Source organism: Triticum dicoccoides, chromosome 5B (genome assembly GCF_002162155.2).
Source record: "Triticum dicoccoides isolate Atlit2015 ecotype Zavitan chromosome 5B, WEW_v2.0, whole genome shotgun sequence".
Taxonomy (NCBI): domain Eukaryota; kingdom Viridiplantae; phylum Streptophyta; class Magnoliopsida; order Poales; family Poaceae; genus Triticum; species Triticum dicoccoides.
Genome location: NC_041389.1, coordinates 424,425,352 through 424,438,395, shown reverse-complemented (window position 1 = coordinate 424,438,395; position 13,044 = coordinate 424,425,352). Strand labels below are relative to the sequence as shown.

The 13,044-nt window shown below is 46.2% G+C and overlaps 1 protein-coding gene across 1 annotated transcript; it reads right to left on the bottom strand.

The window, feature by feature from the left end:
• Positions 1-2,759: 2,759 nt before the first annotated feature.
• On the bottom strand, positions 2,760-6,410 carry LOC119305644 (cytochrome P450 76M5-like). The gene is made up of 2 exons (XM_037582112.1): positions 5,520-6,410; positions 2,760-3,439 (listed from the first exon to the last, which is right to left on the bottom strand). The coding sequence occupies exons 1-2, from the start codon at positions 6,408-6,410 to the stop codon at positions 2,825-2,827; spliced, it is 1,506 nt and encodes a 501-aa protein (XP_037438009.1). The 3' UTR covers positions 2,760-2,824.
• Positions 6,411-13,044: the final 6,634 nt, after the last annotated feature.

The following is a 13,044-nucleotide window of genomic DNA, read 5'->3' as shown; positions in this document are numbered from 1 at the left end:
GGCTGCCATCCGACCATAGCCGCATACATTTCAAACTCTTTTCAACAAACCGGACGAGATTCGCGCAAACAAGGCCGAATTTCACATAAACATGACGGATTTGATACAATCACGACGGATTTTCGTTACATTTCGAACATTTAGAACAAAAAAAGTGACCCAACCCTAAACCTATTCTACAGCGGCGGCCGTCGGCGTCCAAGCCCATGTCGTCCTCCATCCGCCGTCTCTATGAGCACCAACGATAAGACTGATGAAGTGAAGGTACGGTCTCTGGCGAGGAAGATTAGAACATGGGAGATGGACCGGCCCACTTGGACACAAGCCCTGCCGCCTCCTGTGACCTACTCATTCTCGGAGGAGTCTGTGACCTATCCGTCACTGGTGGACGTTAGGTTCACGATGGAAATGGTGGCGCCAACACTGTTGTCGTCCCATCGGGCACCTGATGGTTCGTTGGCGGCGTGTAGGAGGCACAGCTGGCGTTGTTCTCGTTAGCGATTGCCTGGAACTGCGCCTCCGCGGAAGATGCTTCCTAGCGAGCGACGGCTTAAGCGCAGATGACAACGTAGATGGCACGCTGCTCCACGATGAAGTTGGGGTTCGCCGAGGCCATGGCCTCCTCGATCGCCCGCTCGCCGTAGATCTGGCTCTCCGTCAGCCGATGCTGCTCCAGGAGGAACAGGTTGTACCGATGTTCCTCCTGCGCCTACTGGAACACCAATAAAGGCACCGACGCGGGCTGCACCTCTGCCATGGCGGCATTGTAGTGCTCCTTCACCTGCTCCATGGTGAAGCCGCGCGTGCATAGGAGGCGCGGGAGTAGGGTGGTGTTGTCGGAGTCCATCATGGTGTTGTCCTTGTCGTCGGAGACCTCGGGCGAGCTGGCCGGCAAGCCGGCCTCGATCTTCCTGGCACGACGGCTTTGCCATGCGGCGGCAAGGACGGCCACGGTGTGCTTCATCTCCATGGAAAGGCTCTCCCACGGAGCTTCACCGCCCGCGGTCATTGCAGATGCAGTGCAAGGGAGGAGGATGGGGAGGGAGGGGCTTGTAGTGTGGTTTGGAGAGCTGGGTGTGGCCGCCTTTAAATAACTGATCCCGGTGAGGCGAGGCATCAGGGTGCGTCAATGCGCGGCACCGAAGTGGGTTTCTCGGCCAGCGAGTCTTCTTAGTGGCGGCATACGGACAAACAACGACATTGAACAGGCGTGGTAGATATCCATCATGTCCCGTCCTGTCACGCGTCTCCGGCATTGAACATGCGCGGACACCGGAGACGCGTCGCAGGTGGTGAAGCTCCGCGGGAGCTCGGCGGAGGTAGTGAGAGGTCGCGTCCACCCTGAGCCGTCTCAATGTTGGGCGACCCAATGTACAGTGGCATGAATACGGGCAGCTGGCGCCGGGCAGGAATGCGCGCAGGCGAGGTAGAAAGGGTTTTGGTGGGCCAGGGGTGCCAGAAACGGGTGTGGGATTGGTCTGGACACCCGCAAAGCCCCTCCCCCTGCCCCCTATTTGTCTCCGGTTTGCAGGAGAAATCAAGTCGGGACCGCGTCGCAAACCGATACATGCCTGTGTTGGATGGCTTCTGCTATCCGGGCAGCGCGATCCGAAAGCATGAGGAGGTTTGCTGGTTGGCGTTAGAGATGCACTTACCAAGGGTAATTTGGCAAAATGTAGGTGTGAAGGTAGTGTGTTGTTTATGTGACCATGAGGAAACAATTCAACACTTATTTCATTGCCCACTTGCCAGGCTTATGTGGCGAACAATACATGTGTCTTTTAATGTACCGCCACCTACTAGTATATCAAATTTGTTTTGTAACTGCTTAGGTGGGGTGTAGCATAATATTGCGATACTAATCATGTGGGAGTTTGTGCTTTGGGCTATTCAAAATTGTCGGAATGATCGTGCGTTTAACAGAGCAAAGATTCAAAAAAATTATTTACAGGTTATCTACAGAGCATCGTGTTCATATTACATCATGTGATAGTGAGGAAGCTTATGGCCAATGGATGCAACTGTGGGGGACGGTAGTACGAGCTACATAGAACAGGTCTGGATGACGGTCTAATAATAGGGTGTGTATGCAGACATTTTCGTCCTATATTTTTTATTTTCTTTTACTGGAGCTTAATACTTGAAACTTCCTAATAAATGGTTGTGTGTATCGATTGGTGTAAGGCCGAGGCAATCTTTCTTTTCGGAAAAAGTTATATTTACTGTTTAATCTATGCAGTTGGACCTTACTATTTCTTTTAACACAGTACAGCCGCTGACCCGCATATAAATGCACATACACGCATCCTCATGAATGCACGTACGCACACCCTATCCTTATGAGCACCTCTAAAATACTGAGCCGACATCGTACCTTGGGATGGCCACCATAGAAGCCTACATAATCAAAGGGAACGTCCCTTCCACTAAACAAACATCGTCAGAAAGCCTGAAATAAACTTAGAAAAATGTGAGCACTAGTGTCAAGTCTAGAACTTAAATATTAATGGGCTTGTTCCACCATAAAAACCCTAATCATCTAAGCTAGGCTTAGTTCACACTCGGCCCTTTGCTGATCTACGTGTCAAGCCGAAGCTTGCACTGAATTAAGATTTATCCTTCATTGGCGTCACTTAGTATTTTTACATGACTGTGATCACTTGTCTCACAGTTTAGTATTTTTACATGACTGTGATCACTTGTCTCACAGTATCACCTAAGGATGGTTTTCAAATCAACCTGAAATCAAATAGCCGCAGTGACCATGTGCGCCTTGCGTGCATAATAAGACTAATTAAGCAGGACATCGGTGCAACTCTAACTACTAGAACAACGGCACCGGCACGGCCTTGAGTGGCGTGACCATTTTGAGCGATGTGCCGAACCGGCCCCTAACATCGACGTCGCATGGCTGCATCCCGTCGGGCAGTCTCCACTCAAACGCGTGAAGTACGGACGCGAGGATCAGCGTCACCACCCTCGTGGCCATGGGTGTCCCAGGGCACGCCCTCCTCCCTGCCCCGAACGGCATGAACTCCCCCTGGTCCTTGCGCCGGAAATCCATGTCCGCCCCTAGGAATCTCTCAGGGATGAACTCCTCGGGCTGTTTCCACAGCGCCGGGTCGCGCATTATGGCCCATAGGTTGACGATCAGCTTGGTGCCCTTGGACACCGCAAAGCCGCCGACCTCGGCGCCATCAGCCATGGCCTCGTGCGGCATCAGGAGCGGGCTCGGCGGGTGAAGCCGCATGGTCTCCATCACCACAGCGCGCAGGTATGGCATCCTGCCGACGTCGGACTCGTCAGGGTGCTGCTTCGAGCCGAGAGCTTCCCACAACTCGGCGCGAACCTTTGACATCACGGCCGGTTGCCGGAGTAGCTCGGCCATCGTCCACTCCACTGTGATCGAGTTAGTCTCCGCCCCTGACACGAACAAGTCCTGGAGGCACAGAATATTTTTCTTGTTAGTTTAGGTCCCTGACACGAACAAGTCCTGGAGACACAGAATATTTTTCTCGTTAGTTTAGGTCACTTTGAAGTGTTAGTACAAACCTCCGATGAAAGAGGCGGTGCCTAAGGATTCACTTAGGCATGCTTACACGTAGGCAATGACGAACCGCCTTGCGTAGGGTCTAATTGGAAGTCTATGTCAAATGAATCATATTTCAATGAAAGTTGTTGTAGTTTACTTATTTATGTGCTCTAAATTAATATATATACACATATAATATCATGAACACGTCGCTGATAGTTAAAACTATATGACTGCCTAAGCCACGCCTAGGGAGCTTAAGCGTCACTTAGACGACACAAGGCGAAGGCCGAACTCCAGGCTTAGTCCTGGTGCTCTTTCAACCTCGATACAAACCGTTAATATCATTCCCTAGATGTGATAGATGTCTAATTGCATAATTAATATAGATGGAGTGCGTATCCTCCAACTGCATGAATAATGATTAGTCAATGTTGATAGGTCAAATGATCGACTTGGGCACGATAGCGGCCGCTCTATCCACTAGACCACTAGCACAAGTCTACATATTTGATATCTGGCAGCCTACGCACGTGCACTTGACATAAGAAACCAAAGAAACAAAACCTTGATCGATCACTGCCCCAATTAAATCTCTAAAGATAAGAGGTGCCCCGTGAGGGGAGTAACGTGTAAGGGCACCGGCAGTTTATCCAGTTACATGCCTGATGACTCATATCTTTGATATACAATTTCACATTTTTCTTTGAGTTGGCACCATTATATTTTGTATATGTACGAAAATCCTAGATGGAGGAGGAGCTCCATGGAGCTCTTTATTGAAAATATAAGTTTCAGAATGTTCTGAAAACAATCACACGTCCTTACGGATGTATACTATATGTGTGAAGGTGATATACATTATAGTGAGAGTACATTAAAAATGGTAATATCGTGATTTTGGGCCTCCTTTGATTCTTTGTTTTATTGGAATCTCGTAGGGATTTCATAGGATAGAATTTTCAAAGGAAAATTTTGTATTGAGCTCTTTGGTTTGTAGGAATGGGTTCCTATTCCTATGTAGGATAAATTTCAATCCTTCACACTTCATAGGAAAAATTAGCCTAAACTCAATGAAAAAATCCCTATCCTATGCATCAAATGACATCTTTTTTTTACAGGAATTGAGATGCATGTCATCTCACTTCCTATGAAGTTCCTATTCCTACAATATTTCTATCCTATGAACCAAAGAGGCCAAAAGTTTTAAATAGTACATGCACTGTTCATCATTAAAAATGCGTGAACTTGTCATTTTGTGTAGTTCTCACCATATTTTTTGGATTTTTTTGAAACTTCAAAAGGTGATTTTTGATTTTTTTTGTTTCAAAAAAAGAGCTCCGTGGATCTCGTCCTCCAAAATGCCCTACTCATACGAGTACTACAATACTAGTAAACTAAAAGCTACTCCTCCGTTCCTAAATATTTGTCTTTTTAGAGATTTTAAATGGATTATCACATGTGGATGTATATAGACAAATTTTAGAGTGTAGATTCACTTATTTTGCTCTGTGTGTAGTCACTCTTGTTGAAATCTCTAGAAAGACAAATATTTAGGAACGGAGGGAGTACATGACATATTTTTCTATGACAATGTTATCATTTCCATCTAAACCATATGTGAACTATAAAAAATAGAGATGTTTGATAATTGCACTATATCTACAGAGTGCATCAGATTACATCGAAGAAACTAAAAGAAACTTCAATAAAAAGATCCTCGATATAGTACACCGTTATATTGAAGTTTTTTTTTTGAGCCATCGTCTCTAGTTTCACCTTTTGCAACTGATATTTTTGCTTTTCTTTGACCTTTTTGCAACTGATTCAGATGATAATTTTCGCACGGTGCAAATTTGCCCGAGAAGATATTATCCTTTGGATTGTGGAGTACTTTTTGTACGGACACAACACCATTTAGTATTAGGTTACGAGCATATAGTGGCTAGCTAAGTACTCCTAGTATGAAAATGACTTACGTACGTACCGAAAGAAAGCAATTGAGAGCCTCGAGGCTGAGCTGATCCACCGAGTGAAGCTGGAGTAGGACGTCTAAGAAATCATCTTTCCTTTCACTTTCGTATTTCATACGGCGGCCGATGATCGGGTCGAAGAAGTCATTGAACCGCCTCAGGTACTGTGTGGTGCGCCGGCGGCGGCCCTGCAAGTCTAGCGCGGAGAGCACCGGGAAGAGGTCCGATAAGTTGGGCTTGGTGAACTCCTCCACCATGCCCCTGATGAGCACCTCCAGTTCCTGCGCGCGGTCCGAGCTCATATCGGCCACATCCTCGGAGAATAGCACGTTGGACACAAGGTTTAGCACGCCGGAGAACACGACACGGCCGACGTCCACCGTCTCGCCGGCGTGGTGGGCGCGTAGGCTGCCGACGAGCTCCCTCACCTTCACCTCCCGCACAGCCCGCGTCGCGTCGAGGCCGCGCGCCGAGAAGAGGTGGTTGGTGCACACGGCGCGGAGGCGCTTCCACAGCGGGCTGGTGCACGGCAGCCACACTATGGAGCGCTCGTGGTTTCCCAGCGCGCGCCCGGCGTCGGTGATGGACCGCGCGGCCAGGAGGTGGTCGTACTTCTGCAGGATGTCGCGGGCGCCAGACGCGGACGAGGCGACGATGGCAGTGGTCGTGCCGAGCTTCAAGGACATGACGGGGCCGTACACCCCGGCGAGCCTTGCCAGGGCGTGGTGCGGTTCGCCTTGCAGGTGGAAGATGTTGCCGATGAAAGGGATTGGCGCCGGGCCCGGCGGCCGTCGGGCATTGCTGGAGCTCGTCTTTGGGTTGTGTCTGCCACAGACGAAGACTTTGTAGAGGATGCAAGAGGCGGCCGAGGCGTAGAGGAGCCATAGTACAGTAGAAGTCTCCATTTTAATTCGACACTTAGGAAGTTAGGATGCTATGGCAGTTGGTGGAATCAACTGAGCAGTATGCACGGTCTTATATAGCGGCCGAAGCATAATTTTCTGAGATGTATGCATAGACTAACCAGTACATATACAAATTACAAGAAGCAGAATCACTAATCTTGGACGTCATTGTTCCTTTAGTAATATAAAACATCAACACACATTTAAGTTTGCCGAACTCCATTAGCAATCAACCAGAGGCGTACGTGATAAAGCCACAGACATCCTCCGATTCTCCAGATCCAGCAAATCTCATGCTATTACTCCCGCAATGTTAGCTGCAAATGGCATCCATCCATGTTACCTGTGCAAAGCCACTAGTGTTTGATTACGGACACGGCTCTGACTTTTTATGGTAGGAGCATGTTCCCCGGCCGCCCACCCAACCGCCCACCGGAGGATTCCCGGGCGTGATTGGACGGATGGTGTAATGCTGGACTGGCTCCCGTCTGGTGTGCACGAACACGGTGGCGAATACAATACGAGCTCGCCCACCGCCCAGAAGGTGGACTAGCTCCAAGTTTTGCGCGAGCGGCGCGGCGCGGTGTTTTTCTTTTTGAAAAATCATATCGCTGCCAGTCCCGCGGAGCCGACCAGAGAGCGGCCTCGGTGATTGAGCGGAGCCGACGGCCGGCAGACGTGTCGCCTTGCCAAGGGCGACACGCGAGTTGCAGTTAAACAAACCTCTCTCTCTCTGACTCTTCTTCCGGCGAGGGTAAGTATACTCGGGCCCTGTGTGGGACTTGGACGCGAAGGAAGGGTTAGGAGAGTGACAGTAAAACCAAAAGATTAGCGGATAGGAGTGTGACATAACTAGATAATCCACTTGCCCTAGTTGAGTTTTTCCATTGCTAAGAAGCCGGATTTAGAAAATCCGGCAATGTACACGCACGCGGGCGTGGGCAGACGCGTCGAGAGCAACGCCGGATGACCCCTCATTTCTCATGCAAAACAGTCACACACCTTAAATCCGAATCTTCAACTCACACAAATCCATCCACGCCCATCATGCATGTGAATGTCAGTCCCTCACCCCACCAAACCAAAAAAAAAAAAACATGTGAATGTCATACGTAAATAAATATTCATTAGCAAAGAAAATACATAGTTCGAACATAAAATGTATTTTAGGTGCTCAATTCAAACATTAGCCTTTTGGTTTTCATTCTGAGTCTACATATGCTCCACAAGATCATTGAGTAATTGCATGTGCACCCGATGATCTCGAAGATTATGATTCATCTGCAGAAATTTCGCAACCTGATCTGCTTCTTGATCTTCCGGGATGTGGACTTACTCCCCAGGCGCTTCAAAATCATTGGTTTTGGCTACCCCATCACCCTCATCCTCGACTATCAAATTGTGCAAAATGACACAACATGTCATCAGCTGCCACAAAGTCTTTGATCCCCACATCATTGCAGCTCCACGAAAAATTCCCCAACGAGCTTGAAGCACTCCAAATGTCCTCTTCACATCCTTTCTAGTTGTTTCCCGCACTGTTGCAAACTGGCTTTGTTTCTTTCCTTGGTGATCAGATATGGCCTTCGCAAAAGCCGCCCACTGAGGATAGTTACCATCAGCAAGATAGTACCCCGTGTTGTAGTCATGGTCATTGACAGTGTAGTTGCATGGTGATGATTCCTCATTGCAAAGTCTCCTGAACACGGGAGATCGCTAAAGCACATTGATGTCATTGTGAGAACCACGGCCATTCCAGCGAAAACATGCAAAATCCATAAGTCATGTGATGTCACTGCTTTCAGTATGATGGTGACCTCTTTGGTGTGACCTTAGTACATTCCGCGCAAACCTTTGAGCGGTTCTGCCATTGCCAATGCATGCAATCAATTGAACCGAGCATACATGAAAAGCCTCTTGCCTCTCCAATATTCATCAACTTTTCTGCATCCTACATATTTGGTTCTCTTAGATACTTTACTCCAAGCACCTGCACCACGGTGTGGGCAAACCTCATAGTAGTCTTTAGGCATGTGCTCTCCCTCATCCGGACCATCTCACCAGCAGCGTCGACAGCAGTACCAAGTGCAAGCATCCTTATGAAGTAAATATGCCCTAGAGGCAATAATAAAGTTATTATTTATTTCCTTATTTCATGATAAATGTTTATTATTCATGCTAGAATTGTATTAACCGGAAACTTAGTACATGTGCGAATACATAGACAAAACATAGTGTTCCTAGTATGCCTCTACTTGACTAGCTCGTTAATCAAAGATGGTTATGTTTCCTAACCATAGACATGTGTTGTCATTTGATGAACGGGATCACATCATTAGGAGAATGATGTGATGGACAAGACCCATCCGTTAGCTTAGCATCATGATCGTTAAGGTTTCATTGCTACTGCTTTCTTCATGACTTATACATGTTCCTCAGATTATGAGATTATGCAACTCACGAATACACTTTGTGTGCTACCAAACGTCACAACGTAAAAGGATGATTATAAATGTGCTCTACAAGTGTCTCCGAAGGTGTTTGTTGGGTTGGCATAGATCAAGATTAGGATTTGTCACTCTGTGTTTCAGAGAGGTATCTCTGGGCCCTCTCGGTAATGCTCATCACTATAAGCCTTGCAAGCATTGTAACTAATGAGTTAGTTGCGGGATGAAATATTACAGAACGAGTAAAGAGACTTGCCGGTAACAAGATTGAACTAGGTATGATGATACCGACGAACGAATCTCGGGCAAGTAACATACCGATGACAAAGGGAACAACGTATGTTGTTATGCAGTTTGAACGATAAAGATCTTCGTAGAATATGTAGGAACCAATATGAGCATCCAGGTTCCGCTATTGGTTATTGACTGGAGACGTGTCTCGGTCATGTCTACGTAGTTCTTGAACCCGTAGGGTCCGCACGCTTAACATGCGATGACGATTGGTATTATGAGTTTATGTGATTTGATGTACCGAAGGTTGTTTGGAGTCCCGAATGTGATCACGGACATGACGAGGAGTCTCGAAATGATTGAGATATAAAGATTGATATATTGGACGACTATATTCGGACTCCGGAATTGTTCCGGAGAAGTTTCAGATAAAACTTGACTGCCGGAGGGTACCGGAAACCCCCGAGGAAACTAGTGGGCCTATGGACCTTAGTGGAGAGAGAGGAGGGCCGCAGGAGGGCTGGCCGTGCGCCCCCCTTGAGTCCAAATAGGACAAGGGAAGGGGGGCGGCACCCCCCTTTCCTTCTCCCTCTCTCCCTCTCCTTCCTTCCCCCTCTCTCCTTCCTGGTGGAAACCTACTAGGACTTGGAGTCCTAGTAGGATTCCCCCTTTGGGGGCGCACCAAGGAGGGTTGGCCGGCCTTCCCTCTCCTCCTTTATATACGGGGGAGGGGGCACCCCATAGACACAAGTTGATCAAGTTGATCTTTTAGTCGTGTGTGGTGCCCCCCCTCCACAAATTTCCACCTCGGTCATATCATCATAGTGCTTAGGCGAAGCCCTGCGCTGGTAACTTCATCATCACCGTCACCATGCCGTCATGCTGACGAAACTCTCCCTCGACCTTAGCTGGATCTAGAGTTTGTGGGACGTCACCAAGCTGAACGTGTGTAGATCGCGGAGGTGCCATACCTTCGGTGCTAGGATCGGTCGGATCGTGAAGACGTACGACTACATCAACCGCATTATCATAACGCTTCCGCTTTCGGTCTGCGAGGGTATGTAGACAATTCTCTCCCTTCTCATTGCTATGCATCACCTAGATAGATCTTGCATGATCGTAGGAAACTTTTTGAAATTACTGTGTTCCCAATAGTGGCATCAGAGCCAGGTCTATGCGCAGATGTTATATGCATGCGTAGAACACAAAGAGTTGTGGGCGATAATATTCATACTGCTTACCAGCATGTCATACTTTGATTCGGCGGTATTGTTGGATGAAGCGGCTCAGACTGACATTACGCGTACGTTTACGCGAGACTGGTTCTACCGACGTGCTTCGCACACAGGTGGCTAGTGAGTGTTTGTTTCTCCAACTTTAGTTGAATCGAGTGTGGCTACGCCCGGTCCTTCTTGAAGGTTAAAACATCACACTTGATGAAAAATCGTTGTGGTTTTGATGCGTATGTAAGAACGGTTCTTGCTAAGCCCGTAGCAGCCACGTAAAACTTGCAACAACAAAGTAGAGAATGTCTAACTTGTTTTTGCAGGGCTTGCTGTGATGTGATATGGTCAAGGCATAATGTGATATAATTATAGTATGAGATGATCATGTTTTGTAACAAAGTTATCGGCAACTGGAAGGAGCCATATGGTTGTTGCTTTATTGTATGCAATGCAATCGCCATGTAATTGTTTTACTTTATCACTAAACGGTAGCAATAGTCATAGTAATAATAGTTGGCGAGACGACAATGATGCTACGATAGAGATCAAGGTGTTGCGCCGGTGACGATGGAGATCATGACGATGCTTTGGTGATGGAGATTATGAGCACAAGATGATGATGGCCATATCATGTCACATATTTTGATTGCTTGTGATGTTTATCTTTTATGCATCTTATGTTGCTTAGTTCGGCGGTAGCATTATAAGATGATCCCTTACTAAATTTCAAGGTATAAGTGTTCTCCCTGAGTATGCATCATTGCTATAGTTCTTCGTGTTGAGACACCACGTGATGATCGGGTGTGATAGGCTTTGTGTTTGCATACAACGGGTGCAAGCCAGTTTTGGACACGCATAATACTTGGGTTAAACTTGAAGAGCCTAACATATGCAGATATGGCCTCGGAACACTAGAGACCGAAAGGTCAAGCGTCAATCATATAGTAGATATGATCAACATAGTGATGTTCACCATTGAAAACTACTCCATCTCACGTGATGATCGGATATGGTTTAGCTGATTTGGATCACGTGATCATTTACATGACTAGAGGGATGTCTATCTAAGTAGGAGTTCTTAAGTAATATGATTAATTGAACTTTAATTTATCATGAACTTAGTTCCGATAGTATTTTGCAAATTATGTTGTAGATCAATAGCTCGCGTTATAGCTTCCCTATGTTTTTTATATGTTCCTAGAGAAAACTATGTTGAAAGATATAGTAGAAATAATGCGGACTGGGTCCATAATCTGAGGTTTATCCTCATTGCTGCACAGAAGAATTATGTCCTTAATGCACTGCTAGGTGACAGACCTATTGCAGGAGCAGATGCAGACATTATGAACGTTTGGCTAGCTCAATATGATGACTACTTGATAGTTTAGTATACCATGCTTTACGTTTTAGAATCGGGACTTCAAAGACGTTTTAAAACGTCAGAGACCATATGAGATGTTCCAGGAGTTGAAGTTAATATTTCAGACAAATACCCGAGTTGAGAGATATGAAATCTCCAACAAGTTCTATAGCTAAAAGATGGAGGAGAATAGCTCAAGCAGTGAGCATGTGCTCAGATTGTCTGGGTACTACAATCGCTTGAATCAGGGGAGTTAATCTTCCAGATGAGATAGTGATTGACAGAGTTCTCTATTCACCATAACCAAGTTACTTGAACTTTGTGATGAACTATAGTATGCAAGGGATGACGAAAATGATTCCCGAGCTCTTCGTGATGCTGAAATCGACGAAGGTAGAAATCAAGAAAGAGCATCAAGTGTTGATGGTTGACAAGATCACTAGTTTCAAGAAAAGGGCAAAGGAAAAGAAAGGGAACTCAAGTATAATGGCAAGCAAGTTGTCACTCCCGTGAAGAAGCCCAAAGCTGGACCAAGGCCTGAAACTGAGTGCTTCTACTGCAAAGGAAATGGTCACTGGAAGTGGAAATGCCCTGAATATTTGGTGGATAAGAAGGATGGCAAAGTGAACAAGGCTATATTTGATATACAGGTTATTGATGTGTACCTTACTAGTGTTTATAGTAGCCCCTGGGTATTTGATACTTGTTCGGTTGCTAAGATTAGTAACTTGAAACAGGAGTTACAGAATAAACAAGACTAGTTGAGGGTGAAGTGACGATGTGTGTTGAAAGTGGTTCCAAGATTGATATGATCATCACCGCACACTCCCTATACTTTCGAGATTAGTCTTGAACCTAAATAAATTTTATTTGGTGTTTGCGTTGAGCATAAATATGATTAGATCATGTTTATTGCAACACGATTATTCATCTAAGATAGAGAATAAATTGTTATTCTATTTACATGAATAAAACCTTCTATGGTCATACACCCAATGTTTATGGTTTATTGAATCTTGATCGTAGTGATACACATATTCATAATATTGATGCCAAAAGATGCAAAGTTGATAATGATAGTGCAACATATTTGTGGCACTGCCGTTTGGGCCATATCGGTGTAAAGCGCATGAAGAAACTCCATAAAGATGGACTTTTGGAATCACTTGGTTATGAATCATTTGATGCTTGCGAACCGTGCCTTATGGGCAAGATGACTAAAACTCCGTTCTCCGGAACAATGGAACGAACTAGTGACATATTGGAAATAGTACATACCGATGTATGCGATCCAATGAGTGTTGATGCTCATGGCAGGCATCGTTATTTTCTGACATTCACATATGATTTGAGCAGATATGGGTATATCT

What these genes read in the sequence shown, in the direction of transcription:
- LOC119305644 (XM_037582112.1), bottom strand. Translation starts at nt 6,410, where the DNA reads ATGGAGACTTCTACTGTACTATGGCTCCTCTACGCCTCGGCCGCCTCT. An exon ending in CTCTCAATTGCTTTCTTTCG is followed by an intron (nt 3,440 to 5,519) that starts GTACGTACGTAA and finishes CTGTGCCTCCAG; the next exon opens with GACTTGTTCGTGTCAGGGGC.